Source organism: Arabidopsis lyrata (genome assembly GCF_000004255.2).
Source record: "Arabidopsis lyrata subsp. lyrata unplaced genomic scaffold ARALYscaffold_1, whole genome shotgun sequence".
Classification (NCBI taxonomy): Eukaryota; Viridiplantae; Streptophyta; class Magnoliopsida; order Brassicales; family Brassicaceae; genus Arabidopsis; species Arabidopsis lyrata.
In genome coordinates, this window is record NW_003302555.1 from 26,691,187 (window position 1) to 26,707,471 (window position 16,285).

Sequence of the window (16,285 nt, forward strand, 5' to 3'; positions counted from 1 at the left end):
AATTCTTCCTGCCAAAAAAAATCTTGTCATTTTGAGCTTTTTGTGAAGAGTTCCAATAGTTAAGGAAAGTGGGATCACGACGGCTTTAAGAACAGAATCCGACGAGATACTGATAGAGAAAGAGAGCTCAATCTCAAGATCTGTTTTTTTTTTTTTTTTTTCTGTTAGAATCCTTTCTTCTTTGTCATAGCCATGGTTTCAACCACCAAGATCAAGTCCGTTGATTTCTACAGGTACAATTACAAACCCTCTTTCGTGTAACAACTTTTAATGATAATTCTCGATTATGGCTTCTGATGCACATGCAAAAGTTTGTACCTTTTTATACATTTTGGACAGTATGTGTTGAATTATGCCTTTTGAGCATTCGAAATTGGTCCTGTCTTTTTGATTATATGAATTGGGCATCGGATTATTTCTGTTCCTTGTCTTGATTTTGGATAATTACTCTGTTGTCTGAGTGTAACTGTGTAGTCCTGATTATGACCCTTTTTGTTTCTTCAGGAAAATCCCAAGAGATTTGACAGAAGCATCTCTCTCTGGTGCTGGTTTATCCATTGTAGCTGCCCTTGCTATGTTGTTTTTGTTTGGAATGGTATTAATAATCATCTCTCTGCCTTGTTTTCTTCTTCTTCTGGTTCTCTGATCTATTGCTTATTCCTCTGTTTGAATGAAGAATAATAGCATATGCTTCTGCATTTTGTGAAATGATTTTGGCTGATGGTTTAACTTGCAGGAGCTGAGTAGTTATTTGGCAATCAACACTAGCACATCTGTAATAGTTGACAAAAGCTCTGATGGGGACTTCTTAGACATTGATTTCAACATCAGGTTGATGAAAATCATTTGTTACGGGTTATAATGAACCAACTTGCCAACTTGCCAATCAATAATGGCAGCGTCTTGATATATTGATGTTTGGTTCAACTTATTTTTGTAGCTTTCCTGCCCTCTCATGTGAATTTGCATCAGTTGACGTGAGTGACGTGTTTGGAACTGTAAGTTTCGGTTTCCAATTCTCAGTATTTCTATTTCTAAGATCCTATTTTGCACTGCGAGCATACATTGTCCGTTGGCTGTTTTATAAACTCATTATAATCACGAAAGGAAAGGAAATAACCAAATGTATGTTATAAGTTCTCATGCTAGGGTGTTTAACTTGGTTGTGCAATGACAATGGTTACGTCATTTCATATGTTTAATTTTTGTTAGCAAAATTCTTCAGCACAGGTTGAATATAACGAAAACGATTAGAAAAGTTCCAATTGATCCGCATTTAAGAGCCACTGCTGCGGAATTTCACTCCAGCTCCGGATTACATCTCATCAACCATGGAGACGAAGATCATGATGAAAATAGTACTTATGCTGATATACCATTAACTGGTGCTGCTTTTGAGAAGTTTACACATCAGTAAGTTGGCAACTTCATCTGTGTTGTGTTTACCACTATATATGAGTACCTGTCCAAGTGCTTTTAATGAATTGGGCTTTCTTTTATGCAGTTTTCAAATTTTGGTTGTTAATTTTTATGCGCCGTGGTGCTACTGGAGTAATCGCCTGGTAATGTTGTTTTGCGTTTTATAGTAAACTTGTCAATGTTCATGATATTTTTCATTTGGCATGCAATTACTAGATTCTTGGGATGAAACTAGATTCTAGATGTTCTCATCACAACTTAGTTGGCTTCATCGAATGAGAAAGAATCTGCCTTTGTTTCCTTATAAATGACTGTAATCATAATTAACCAAGCTATGCAGATAATATATTTTTAGTGAATGAATCAAACTGTTGTGAGAGTTTTTGTTGGTCTGATAAAATTACCTATGTTAGCTCAATAAAATATGTTCATGCTTGGTCTTTTACCGCGTTTTTTTGTTTTGTTTTGTGTGCTAAAATTTTCAGAAACCATCTTGGGAGAAAGCATCTCAAATAACGAGAGAGAGGTGTGTGTTTTTTTTTTTCTATACAGTATGTTATAAAGCCATTTCTGATGATATAACAAGAATCATCGAGTTATGCTTTCTGATGATTTCTCTTTGGAACATCTGATGTTGCAGATATAATCCTGGAACTGATGATCGTGTTCTTTTAGGAAGTGTTGATTGCACAGAAGAACCTACTCTATGTAAGAGGTATTACTAATCTTGAATTTTCCTCCATTTGCTGTTTTATGGTATTCCAATTTTTTTCCAGTTTGACTTAAGCTTAATTTACCAATCTTCAGCAATCATATACAAGGCTACCCATCTATTCGGATTTTCCGCAAAGGCAGTGATCTTAGGTGAGCAAATGATTCTTCTCGTAGTCTACTTAAGCATTTATTCTTGTAAAACTTCATTCCCTTTTTGGTGATCAATTGCTATCTAATCTTATTCAGGGAGGACCATGGGAACCACGAACATGAATCTTACTATGGAGATCGGGACACAGATAGCTTAGTCAAGGTAGAACTGTTCTTGCTTAGAATCTACCATTAGGAATATATGATTCAATAGTCACATCTTTACACCTGGTTTTTGTGTAATATTTAATAAGGAACTCTGTGTTTCTGAAAAGATTTCATGTACAATAATTTGATTATTCCAGATGGTAGAAGAACTGCTCAAACCTATAAAAAAGGAGGATCATAAGTTGGCTTTGGATGGTAAATCTGATAATGCGGCTTCAACTATTAAAAAGGCACCGGTTAGTGGAGGCTGTAGAATTGAAGGATATGTTCGTGCAAAGAAGGTAAAATTGTCGAACGTCCAATTCTATGCTATGTTCGATGATTTTTTTCTTGCTTCTTTTTCTTTTTGTCGTATGGTGCCATTTTGTCTTTTATAATTGTTTGTTTCAGGTTCCCGGCGAACTTGTAATCTCAGCTCATTCAGGAGCTCATTCATTTGATGCTTCTCAAATGAACATGTCGCATATTGTTACCCATCTCTCATTTGGTACAATGGTTTCAGAAAGGTTATGGACTGATATGAAACGATTACTGCCTTATCTTGGCCAAAGCCATGACAGGCTGAATGGAAAATCTTTCATAAATCAACGAAAATTTGATGTTAATGTTACCGTAAGTTCCACAAATTTCATGTGAAGTTCTTTCCTACTCGAGGCTTCTCTTATAATGTGTTGGCAATACAGATCGAACACTACTTGCAAATAGTCAAAACAGAGGTCATTTCAAGAAGATCCGGTAAAGAACACTCATTGATTGAAGAATATGAATATACGGCTCATAGCAGCGTAGCTCATAGTTACCATTATCCCGAAGCAAAGTTTCACTTTGAGCTCTCTCCAATGCAGGTATCTCTATGCAGTTTTACACAGATGAGAAGATAATATATCCCGCTACTAATATCTTTGCCAATTCTCCTTTTCATAATTGATCACAGGTATCTCTATGCAGTTTTACCATTGGTTTTGCTCTGTTTTTCACAGGTTTTAATAAGCGAGAACCCAAAGTCATTCTCGCACTTCATCACAAATGTTTGCGCCATAATAGGAGGTGTTTTTACGGTATAGTATTTGTTTCACAGCCTTGCCTTTTTTTTCTTTCTTTTCTGGATTCATTGGTGTGAAATTGTAAACTTTTGCTTGTTGGACTTCAGGTCGCGGGAATACTAGATTCTATATTTCAAAACACAGTTAGAATGGTGAAAAAGATCGAACTCGGGAAAAACATTTGATCAGGAATGAGTGAGGTTAGATGTTAGTTTTTCAGTTTTATTAAGATCTACAAAACCATAGAAAAAAATGACCCTCGGTTTTTTTTACATACCTTGTAGACCCTGTTTATTTTCGAATAGCAGTTTGAAAGAGAGAATAAAGAAACAATTTTCTTTGCAGCATCTTGACTTCCTCTTGATTCTTTGTCTATAATTTAACCCCAATGTTTCGTTATCCTTCATATTTATATATTATAGGTCTTGTAGTTATATGAATTGTGTATATCATTTACATTAGCAATTAGCAACAAAACACGCACACAAACACCAATTTACCAACTTAGCTGAAAAGAGAAAGAAACAGAGTAACAATGAAAGCAGAATACAAAACAGAGGAAACAAGGCGGAGCTGTGTTTCTGGGAGTCTCTTGTGAAAGCACCGGGTTATTTCAAATGTTCATGTGTCGGGTGGAGACGGTGGGATTCTACTGAAGGTTGAAGAAGGTGGTGAAAATTGGCTGCTGCTTCTATCAGCCACTACAATGATGACAAGCTTCTGGTTCTGGTGACAATTGCATATGTTTCCACTGATGGGATAGTATGGCCCAGACCGGACAAGCGTGAAGGAAGTGTGTCCGTCTGTATATTTAGTGGTGAATGCATCTGTGTTGCAGCTATCATAAGCGTCTCTTGAAGCACTTAGTCGTGGTTTGGTTGGTAGACGAACACTGCATTGTCCATGACCATGTCTCTGTAAGATTTATGTAACGAATCAAGTAGAGTGGTCTATTAGGAACTTACGCAGAGTCATTGATTTGGAATTTTCTTTGCTCTGCCCATTGATTGTATAGCTGATGATCTGATTGAATGGTCCACCTACCACAAATTCTCTAGCGCAGACGTTCACTTGATACACACGAGAAAACCGAACCCATAAATTATATTTGATCTGTATAGGTCTCTAACATTTTTGAGAGTTGTGTATATGTTTTGAAAAGAAATGGTGAAAGGCAAGAGACTTAACATAATGGGCAAGGCTTTTAAGCAACATTTCTCATATTCTTTTGGGAACAAAAGCAAAGCATAAATGTTTGGAGCTTGCCTCAATGGCTTTTGTTTCTTTACCTTGATCATCTTAATGATTTTGGGTTTACCAAGATTATACATTCAACTAATTTTACAGACATGTTTCATTAGTCTTCACATTGGAACAAGGAATCTTGTGATGTTTACTGTAGGATCTGTAACTAACCAGAAAGCAAGGGACGTACAGAGGTTAATACAATGCATATAGCCTAGAGCAGGTCCGGAAATAATCGGGACTATATCATACTTCTTGTCTTTTATTATATAAATTTCTATATATGTTAAATGATAAAGCACAAAAATACTTGTGGGAGCTCATAAAAACTATTTCATTATTTTTATAACATTTATAAGACTTGAATTATTTAGTTTGGTTGGATTCGCATAATTTTCATTTTTTATTCTCTCACGACAATTTTATCTTAATATTTAGAGTAAAACATAGCATGATTTATAATTACTCCCTCCGTTTCAAAATATAAAGCGTTTTGGAGAAATTTTTTTTGTTTCAAAATATAAGTCGTTTTCAAGTTTCCATGCAAATTATATATTATTTTAATATTTTATGATTATTTTTATTATGCAGTCTCTTCTATGATTGGCTGAACTTTTAAAAAGTATATCTTCGGCGTGCTTTTAACTAAAACGCCTTATATTTTGAAACGGAGGGAGTATTTTTTTAATAAAATAATATGGCCCAGTAAAAGGGTCCCTAAGGCCTAAACACAATATGATAAGTTAATGTTTCATATCGGCGTGCCTATATAATTTAAAATAATTTTAGGAATTGATGTCTTTTTCTAAACTCTATATTAACATCGATTTGTACCCGCACTTGGTTGAATGAATCCATGTTTTGTGATTTAGACAAAATATCATTTATGTTTATTAAATTATTAATTTGTTGATTTCATATTTCTAAGTTTGAGAAGCTTTCACTTCCATCTTTAATGTACATATCTTAATGGATGATGTTTTAAGTAGGTTAATGGAGGTCCATAATAACTCTAATATCTAGATTAAAGTGGTCTATATTTTTTAGATGTGTGTTTGTTTTTCGGAATTAATAAGATTCAGTTTTTCGCTATCACATTTGAATTAATCTGGATTTATAAGAAAACCATATTGATTGATGAAAGTTTATAACGTATACTCTTGTAAAGAAATGCCTGAAAATACTCTGGCTTACTTTGTAGTCATGTTTATGTAAAATTTTAAAATAGAAATTTAATATAAATCGGTTGAGACTGACTAAAATTATGTAATTTTGAGGTTTCGAGTAAGTTGGATCGCGCTAGTGTAATTGTCATGTCAGTTGGATGTCCACGGATCTTCAAATGGTGTTAGAACCATGTCTAATTAATCTAAAAGATGTGAGATTTTACTAAAAAAAAGTTTTGGGATAGATTAACACTTTCTAAAAACAATAGTTATATGTGGATTTGAGCGAAAAATCAAATTCTTCAAAACTTAACATCTCTAAATTGATTCTTTTAGAGAAAAAATTATACCGTGAGTGCCTTCACTAGCTAGATCCTAGTGCACTAGTGGCATATCACAAATAAAATATCTAACAATATAACATAACTCATTACGATCCATATAAGTTTTTTGTAAGCATGTCGACAAGAGAAACAAGACCTAGCTCCAAAATAAATAAAATAGTAATGATTAATTGATCATAACATTTCACTAAAAAAGAAAAAAGAAAAAAGAAACAATAGTATAATGATTATTTAATGATACTGATAATGATAAGTGAGTAAGTGAGAGTGATAATAATAGTGATAGTGATATCAGTGAGAGTGAGAGTGAGTCTTCAAAAATGTTCTTTGGATAAGACAGTTAGGCCCAAAAGTAGTTAGAGAGACGAATGAGTTTTGTTTTCTTCTTAATATAATATAATGTCGATGATCTCTACTTTATCACGTGTCCATTTATCATTGGTTTAGGCGTTGCCGACACCAACATTCCACAGGCAGTTCTTATCTAAATTGGCTAACTTATTTAAAATGTTGGTTTTGAGTTTGTCACAAAAATAGTTAATTTTATAATCGGTCAAGTCAATTCAAATTCAATTCAATCCAATTCAATAGATCTCACTAACATGCTACAATTGTATATCGTCGACATTGAGGGTTTTATTTGATGAGTTCTCAGTCTATTATGACGTTTATGAATCTAATTCAAAAAAGTGTCGATCAGTCTAATTCTATTAACTGATTCCAAACATAAATTTTCAAATCTTAATTTGGAAAAACCTTGTCCCACCCTAATTTTATCTATCTAACTTAACGTGTGAATCACTATAACTTGTAGTTGAAAAGAATAAATACAATTTTTATGCATAAACCGATCTATAGATAACATATATATATCTCGAACTTCCGGTATCTCCCAATAGTCGATTTATCTCAACGACTCAAAACGACCTCACCTCTATTAGCCTTGACTATAACTTCGCATAGATAATTGCAAAAACTATTTGTTTGATATTGATTGATTAATGACGAAACCAAAAATTTGTGCTAAGAACTAGAATTTTAGCCCTTTATGATGGATGTAGCAGTTGATGATTAACTATATTCTGTAGTGAAAAATGGAATAAAGAGATGAGAAGATTTAGTAGAAGAGGGAGAGTCACAGACCAAGAAAACTTGGATTTTTGGTTTTAGAAAAAGATATAGTTTTTGCTCAAAAAAAAATAAGATTAATAAAAAACTTCCATTCCACAGTTGGACCCCGTGTTTAAAAAATCGCTAGGCGCTAGTCGGGTGGTGAGGGTGCGCCTAGCGCCTAGCAAGAAAATCAGGGATTACACGGGGATTAATCGGGGATTAGTTTTAGGGCTATTTAATGTTTTAAAAACATATTAATCCATTATAATTAAGAAATTTATATAATATTGTTTTAAAAATTGTATTAAACACATGAAAACAAGATTTTAATTTCAAATTTATGATTTTTATACAAATTACGAATATAAGTAGGACGTTTTGAATTTTAGATAAAAAAAAAAAAAATGGGCTAGGCGCCGTCTAGGCGGGCTAGGCGGCCGCCTAGGCGGTCTAGGCGGACGAAAAATCGGATCTCCGATTTTTCTCACCGATTTGGACAAAATTGCTGCAGTGCTCCTCCGATCAGCGCCTAGGCGGCCGATTTTTAGAACAAGGGTTGGACCAATGTAATAATTAATACAATTTGATAAGATAGTAAAATAATATATATATATATATATATGGTTTAATCTATATCGTAAAGTAATAATTATATAAACAGCATATATATATATATATCTAATTTTTTTTGTGAAATATGATTTTAGTGTTATTTCGTTTTTTTTTCTTCTTTAATTTGTATTCTTGTTGAAGTTCATCTCTAATATTTTTTAATTTTTTACATCAAATTTTTTGATGTTGTCTTCTCGATTGTATAAAATTGTGAAGGATTCTAGGCGCGATAATTGTTTCCTTACAACTGGTTCCACAAGAAAATAAATTATAATGAAAAGTTCTTATTTTTTTCATTCAAAAAAGGAGTAATGTAAATACATGAATAATCATAATCTGTAATTGATTAAAAGGGTTAAACAGTTTAATAGTAAACACATTTATCTTATCGTATAAATTATAACATTGGAAAAATCTCTCAAATGCACAAAGATAATTAACTCGAACCAATATTAGACACTTTATTCCCACGATCTGGAATGATCTCGGTTTGAAGTTAGTGACAATTTTTTTATCTGCATAAATATATAAAATCTGAAAAGATTAATCCCGTGAAAACCAAAATTAAAAAAAAGAACCGAATTTTAAAATTCAATCTGTTCCAATTAGTCAGGTCTAATTAACCCATTACTAAGGGCTTGATTGGTTCTCCCGCTAGCACCCTCCTAGCGGTTGCTAGCGGTCGGTTGCGGTTGTTAGCGGTTGGTACCAATCATAGAAACCGCTCTGTATCGCTTCAAACCGTTCTAAATCACTGAATTTCAAAAGCTCCTTCCCGCAAGCGTTTGCGGTTGCGGGCGGTAGCGGTTGGATTTAAAAAAAAAAAAAATCAAACGTTTACTTATAGTTATTATAAAATATATTAATCTTATATATATCTTTCATCTTTGTATCACGTTCTCATCAGAAACCTTAATCAATATTCTAAAACCTTATTTTCTCAATGTCTTCCACCCAAACTGATGAAAATCAATTTGAATATTTTTTTCTTTTCATTATATATTGCTTTTCTTTTTGATTGAATATATGTTTCGATTTGTTTTCTCGAATAAAAAATTACTTGCTTTTTGATTGAATTCAACGTTATTTACAGTTTGTCCCATTACTTGATACAATTTTTGGTGTTAACCCAGCATAAAGTATTATCTTATTATAAAATTTCTTTATTTTTGAATAATTATTTAGTACTTTATTTATGGTTTTAATTATTAAGCATGTTCAATTTTTCTAATATTATCATAATAATATATTGGTGTTTTTATTTCTTTTTTTTTGTAATATTTTTTATTTTTTTAGTCATGTTTTATTTAATTGCTACCGCATCCGCTGGTTTACCAGTCATAAAACTTCCGCAAACGCATCCATTTTCAAACGCTAAACCAATCGTTCAAAACGCTTGGTAACGCTTGAAACAGCAACCGCCCGCTTCCGCAAACTCCCGCAACCGCAACCGCAACCGCTGCGTTTGAACCAGTCAGGCCCTAAGAAGAAAATATTGTTTGGATTAACTTTTGGCAAGCAAACCGCTGCTAAATTGAGTAAACGAATGCTTAGATAATAGATAGATGTTAATAGTATTAGTACATCTGACTTTTCAAATTTCTTTTTCTCTAATTTGGTGAGCTAACAAAAAAAGAAACAGGACAAAATGAAAATATTTATAAATTTAAAGAGGAGGCTAAAGTGCAGAGAAGAGTCCCCCAAATTTCAAGCAAAGACTTGTCGACATGAGTGACAAATGGCAAAAAAAGATACGGTAACTTGGATAAATGGCTATAAAAATGCATTATATAATTCATTTTATGTCGCTATTTAGTACTTTCAAGAGTTTTATCGATCGCGATATTCTCTGTTGTTTTTTTTTATTCTAAAAAAGGAAAATATCTTTTAGGGGAAAAAGAGAAATAGAGACATAAACACGTGGTTTTTCATTGCATTGAGAAATTATCTTAAATGCACGAACAAGTCGTTCATAGAGTCACCATGGACTTTCTCAAACACATATCGACCATCAAATAATTACGGATATCTACATGAAAATAATTAAGACATTTATTTTCCTAGTTGAAATATTTCGTTGGCCCATTATATTTATATTTGGGAAAATTAATGGGAAGATTTGTGCACTTAATTCTGTTTGTTTGAACGGCAATGTAGTGTACAATTAAATGCATCATACTATATTAATAAAATAATTGACCATATATAGGTACTTCCTATTATATATGGAATTTGTAATTAATACGATCACCTAATTATTTGTATTTTTTAAATCATCGGAATTAAATATTATTTAACTACGTTTTTTTTTGGTGAGACCCGAGGAGAAAATTCTCCCCGAAATTTATTAATTGAAAAACTAAAATAAAACTACAATCGGGTATGCCTTGGAAACGTAGTTCCTCGATCATCTTCCCCTAAAATCGTCTCTACAACATTCGGAACCAACTCCAAAGAATGAAAGCCTAAAGATAAAGTGAAAGCATAGTTAGCTAACCCATCAGCAAGACGGTTAGTCTCCCTATACACGTGACAAATCCGGACTATCCAGTCCCTTGATAAAAAGCCATGGCACAAACGCACCAGAAACGATAAGGGATGCGAATCACCAATCCCTTTCTCGAGAAACCCAACCACTAACTCCGAATCCACCTCCAACTCTAGTCTTGTAATATTATTTAACTACGTTAAAGAAAAGAAAAAAATACTACTACATCTCAACACATATTAAAGACAGATTAAACATAAATCTAATTCTTCTTCTCTTAAAAACACACATGTTGTTATTGTTGTGCATCAACCCTAAATATTATTTCATTATTTCTCCAACAGTTTACGACTCCTTTAATAATTTGCTTCCATCTAGAGAAGATTGGACAGCGACACATGAAATTTAATATCTATATATAGAGAGGGGGGTTCTTCCTCTTACATATCAATATAAAGCAAAATATAAGAATCGTATGGAAAACAATCACTTCTCAACTTTCATTTCTTCTTTACAATAATAGCTTTTACATATGGCTTCTCAACCTCCCTTTAAGACAAATTTCTGCTCGATTTTCGGAAGCTCCTTTCCAAAACAAATTAGTGATAGCAACACAAACACATCAACTATCCAAACCGGAGGCTTAAAGCTTCCTGTGATTGATCTCAGCCATCTAACTAGTGGCGAGGAGGTCAAACGCAAAAGATGTGTGAAACAAATGGTTGCAGCTGCGAAAGAGTGGGGATTTTTTCAAATTGTGAACCATGGAATTTCTAAAGACGTCTTTGAGATGATGTTTCTCGAAGAGAAGAAACTCTTTGACCTACCCTTTTCTGCGAAAGTCCGAGAAACGTTCTCGGACTTATCGAAGAATAGTTACAGGTGGGGAAACCCTAACGCCACTTCCCCCGCTCAATACTCCGTTTCGGAAGCGTTTCACATCACTCTTTCAGAGATTTCAAAGTTTTCTGATGATCGCAACAACCTGAGGTATTGTAATTATAAGATTTTTAACTTTATTGATTGAATTCTGTCACATGAAACCCTAATTCTTGAATTTTCTTTAGTTCTTATGAAGATAATAGTTGACTCTTGCTTAGTAGGTAATTTCGTTCCAGGCTAAAGTTTTTAGCCAGTCACAACTACAGTACTCGTTTTTCCTTCATTGTCAACAATTATTTTCTAGATCTTTTTTTTATGAAATTTGTTGGGAGTATATAGAAAGATTTTAATTTTTTGGAATGTAATCTTTTTTTAATCAAGGTTTTCAATTTTTGGAATGAAATTGTTATGGGTCTTTGGAAGATCATCAAGCAAGGTTTATAAGCGTGGAATCTAGTAGTATTTATATATAGCAACACTTGTAATTCTTTAGTACTTAAGGTAAACTTTGATATAGTTTATATATATAGATATATTGTAAGTTATACATAAAAATAAAAAATCATACTAGATCATCATCCGTACTATAGTACGGGTTGAATTTCATTTATTACAAAATTTATAAATTTTATGTTTTAGAATAAAGTTGTGATATATTATAATAGTAAGTGAAAAATAATATTTTTTGTCAGTCCCTATATATAATACTAGGATATGACCCGCGGTACACCGCGGGTTAATTATTTGATTTTTTTATTTTTATAAATTGATGAATTTATTGTGTATAATATTTTTTGTTGTATACTGCGGGTAACATGCGTTGTATCTAAAATAAAAAATTTTAAGTTGTATTTGTTTTGTTTAGTGTTTAAGATTGTATAATTGTATTTTGATTTGTTATTTATAGGAATTCACCTGTGGTATATTGTCTCGTATTAATATTGACCCAAACCCGTCCAACCATATAATCTAAAATGAAATTAAACATCATTTTGTTATTTTTTTAATAACACTTTTATTTAAATGTCATATAATTCGAGTTAATTTGAAAGTTGCTTTCAAATAGTTTCCATGTATATTTTTAAATTAGTGTGTGTTTTTGGACCAACCCGTAAAAAAAATTTATAATTGTATCTTAAAATACTAATTAGGATTTCACCCGTGATATACTGTCCCATTTTAGATAATTGTAAAAATTAAAGAAAGATCCGAATGACTCAATTTCGGATCTGAATAAAATAACGACATGATTAAATGCTCAATTTGTTCTTAAAAATGTTAATATAGATTACACACATATTTTTATTCATCGATTGAGTAATATATGTCCGTTTTAAAAAATTTGAATTGTAACATATGCAGAAAAAAAAAAACTAAAATTTACTAACTATTTATATATTTTATAATAATTTAAAATAGTATAAATATAAGATCAAATAAAAGTGAAATAAGAATCATATATTTATGTTTAAATTAGGTAGAGAGGTTTTAGGAAATTAGTGCAAATTTGTTATATTAGCATTAAATCATCATATTTGATTTCTTTATCTATAAAAATCATGGAGAATATACCATAAATAAAGCGTTTAAATATAGTAATTAGTTGAGAAAGTATATATATTTTAGATTTTATTAATTATTTTCGTTTTTTAATTTTGCCAAAATTTAAGGAAAGATCCGATTGAAGATTTCCGGGTCAAAATTAAATAAATTTGACCCGATTTGGGTACCCCAAAAACTGCTGCAAAAATGTATAGTAGATTAGAATGAATATATTTTTCCTTTTCTATAGTATTCAGTTATGGATATTTTTTTTAAGATATGAAAACGGAAAATAAGATTATTTTTTTAAAAGAATTAATATTATTTGAACAATGAGTTAATTTATGTTAACAACCACAAAATGAGAGTGCATATAATTTAGTTAGATCAAAAATCAAAATATCATAAATGAGTCGCATCTAAAACGTAGATTATTTTGAATTACTTAAGAAAATTAGCTATTATTTTGAATTAATTTAGGAAATTATTTTTTCAAATTCTAATTCATTGATTGTTGAAATAGAGATTTGTTTGAGCCAATTACGGAATTTACCAATTATTCACATAATCAAATATGTTATGAACATATATTTTGGTATATAATAATACCAAATTTAATTCGTATGTGGAGTATATATTTTCATTTTAAATCCCTATGAAAATATTGTGGCACAATCTATTATTTATTATTTTCAAAATTGCTTGCAGAATCAAATTTCAAATATTTAGAAGTGTCAAACCTTATTTAACCTATCTCATCATAAAATCTGCCGCCTACTATAAATATTTTAAACATATCTTTTTAGAAAATCAAATTAATGTATTTATAGTTTATTTATCTTTTTAATTTATTAAATATTTATGATATTCTTTGATATATTAAATTAAACTTTTTTAAATGTTTCAATTTAAAATCTTTAAAATTTTGTATTATAGTATGTAAAATTATGAATTAAAAAAATGATATGAAATTAAATATAAATATTCAAATAGTTATAAGGATCATAACTCATTTCATCATATAATATATTATATTCAACCCACCGTCTATTATAAATATTTGTTTCAAAAAATCAAATTAGGGTATTTATACTTCATAAATTTTTGATCTATTAAGTATTGATGATATTAAAAAAAAAAGGAATATATTACTCAAATATGAATTTTTGACCTGTTAAATTTGTTCTTTCATACATTGAATAATTTATATTCGTCTTTAAAAATTCAAATCTTCGTATATGCGGAAAAAATTTACATTTTCTTTTATTATATAGATGATATAATGATTTATTTATTTATAGAAATAGAATCATATAAAGATGAAAGGTGAAGTATAATGATTAATAACAAATTAATATGGTAAGTTAGATAATCTTATATGTTCATTTTGATTGGTCATTCTTTTTAAAGAAATTAATAATAGATTTTCGTTTTTATAATTAAATTAAATTCATTAAATTGCATAAAATAGTATTTGAATTGTTTATCCTTAATGAGTTGAATTAATTTACTCTATAAATTTTTATTTCTAATGGCATTCTTAAGTAAATTCTTACAAAAGGGAAAATTAATTAATAGTAATTGTAAATTGTACTCCCCAAATAATAGTATAGGATATATATCATTATACTTACAAAGATGAGTAGAAACGTTACACTAATATTAATTGATATTTTTTCTTTTTACAGAACAACCGTTGAAACGTATGTGCAAGAGATAACTCGAGTGGCACAAATGATATGTGAAGTACTCGGGAAACAAGTGAACGTGAACTCGGAGTATTTCGAAAACATTTTTGAGCTTAAAAACAGTTTTTTAAGGCTCAATAAGTACCATCCTCGTGTTTTTGGTTCTGAAGTGTTTGGTTTGGTTCCTCATACCGATACAAGCTTCCTCACTATACTCTCTCAAGATCAAATCGGAGGATTAGAACTGAAAAAAAATGGAGAATGGATCAACGTAAAACCTTGCTCGGAAGCCCTTACAGTCAATATTGGGGATATGTTTCAGGTAACTTCTACCATTTGATTCAACGTTTCAAGTCCTATAAGGTTAACTATTGCCCTGTCTCATTTTAATTTGCAACCACGAACTAATTTCTAAGATTCTAAACTGTATATGACTAAAATGCAATCCAATGACTTAGAATAAAGCACATCCTATAACTTCAATAGAAGTTTTGCTGGTATATTATTTCATTTATATATATATATATATATATATATATATATATATATATATTTATATATATATATATAGGTAAAATGTTACGAGAGATACTGTTAATACAAAAATTGTAAGACACATATATATGCTTAATTATATTATGCGCCACTTAAAATTTCATGTGTTATCAATTGTTTCTGTTGTTCAATAGAATTTTGAATATAGTTATGAAGTAATTATATAGATCTTTTATTTTATCGAATGGTTTCTCTATAAACTGTATTGATCATAAAAAATAAATTGAGGGAAACCCTAGAAAATTATCAGGGGCCAAGATTTTGCATGAGATTCTTAGTCCCTAACACACATGAGGTAAGATCTACCGATTCATGATGTAAAAACTCTAACTGATTTTATAAGAAACATTAATATTATAATTATAATTCAGACGACGCTAATGTCCTTGACAGAAATATATAAATCGGATCTATGTATTTTGTGCAAGTTAATTATGATCATATGTGCAACAGGCATTGAGTAATGGAGTGTACGAGAGCGTGAGACATAGAGTGATTTCTCCGGCAAATATCGAGAGAATGTCGATAGCCTTCTTCGTATGTCCTTATCTCGAAACCGAGATCGAATGCTTCGGGTATCCAAAGAAGTATAAAAGATTCAGTTTCAAAGAGTACAAAGAGCAGAGTGAACGTGATGTTAAAGAAACTGGTGATAAGGTAGGCTTGTCCAGGTTTCTCATTTGATCCATCTCTTTGACCTTTGACCTTTTAGTGGAGATATTAAAACTAATATTGTCATTTTATTTTGGCTATTCCTCAAACTCAATTTAACACCTATGTTTAAGGCAATGTCTAATAATAATCGATGTAACAAAAAAAATGTTTTATATTAATATTTTCATATATATTTCTATTACACATTCTCTTTACTAATGATTTTGTTTTGTTCTGTTTTAAGTTATGTTAATTCATACGAGTACATGATCAATTATGAAAACTGATGAGAATAACTGTAAGTAAAATAAATTTTACGTAAGACATATGTAGGAATTTGGTAAATTATTGAAAAGTATTGGTTTACGTTTAACAAAAAATACATTTATTATCTATAACATAAATATACTATCTTTTAGAACTGGCAAACAAACAGTGAAATGAATCATCACCAATTAGTTCAATCATTTTGTCATTTTGCAACTGAATGACAAAATAAAAT

General features: G+C 30.8%; 2 protein-coding genes across 2 annotated transcripts; both read left to right on the plus strand.

The window, feature by feature from the left end:
* LOC9330348 (protein disulfide-isomerase 5-3) lies at positions 1-3,841 on the plus strand. Its single transcript, XM_021014995.1, has 15 exons — positions 1-233; positions 505-595; positions 737-831; positions 941-998; positions 1,226-1,413; positions 1,505-1,562; positions 1,905-1,945; positions 2,060-2,134; positions 2,227-2,283; positions 2,380-2,446; positions 2,589-2,732; positions 2,842-3,063; positions 3,135-3,296; positions 3,432-3,509; positions 3,602-3,841. Exons 1-15 carry the CDS (start codon positions 193-195, stop codon positions 3,677-3,679), a joined length of 1,455 nt encoding a protein of 484 aa, XP_020870654.1. The 5' UTR covers positions 1-192; the 3' UTR covers positions 3,680-3,841.
* A 5,833-nt stretch (positions 3,842-9,674) lies between these two features.
* Positions 9,675-16,040, plus strand: LOC9327665 (gibberellin 2-beta-dioxygenase 7). Its single transcript, XM_002891557.2, has 3 exons — positions 9,675-11,452; positions 14,575-14,896; positions 15,583-16,040. Exons 1-3 carry the CDS (start codon positions 10,995-10,997, stop codon positions 15,811-15,813), a joined length of 1,011 nt encoding a protein of 336 aa, XP_002891603.1. The 5' UTR covers positions 9,675-10,994; the 3' UTR covers positions 15,814-16,040.
* The last annotated feature ends 245 nt before the right edge of the window (positions 16,041-16,285 follow it).

Coding starts and splice junctions, on each gene's coding strand:
- LOC9327665 (XM_002891557.2), top strand. CDS start 10,995: ATGGCTTCTCAACCTCCCTTTAAGACAAATTTCTGCTCGATTTTCGGA. Junction 11,453..14,574: donor GATGATCGCAACAACCTGAG/GTATTGTAATTA, acceptor TTCTTTTTACAG/AACAACCGTTGAAACGTATG. Junction 14,897..15,582: donor ATATTGGGGATATGTTTCAG/GTAACTTCTACC, acceptor TATGTGCAACAG/GCATTGAGTAATGGAGTGTA.
- LOC9330348 (XM_021014995.1), top strand. CDS start 193: ATGGTTTCAACCACCAAGATCAAGTCCGTTGATTTCTACAG. Junction 1,563..1,904: donor GCTACTGGAGTAATCGCCTG/GTAATGTTGTTT, acceptor TAAAATTTTCAG/AAACCATCTTGGGAGAAAGC. Junction 2,733..2,841: donor GATATGTTCGTGCAAAGAAG/GTAAAATTGTCG, acceptor TGTTTGTTTCAG/GTTCCCGGCGAACTTGTAAT.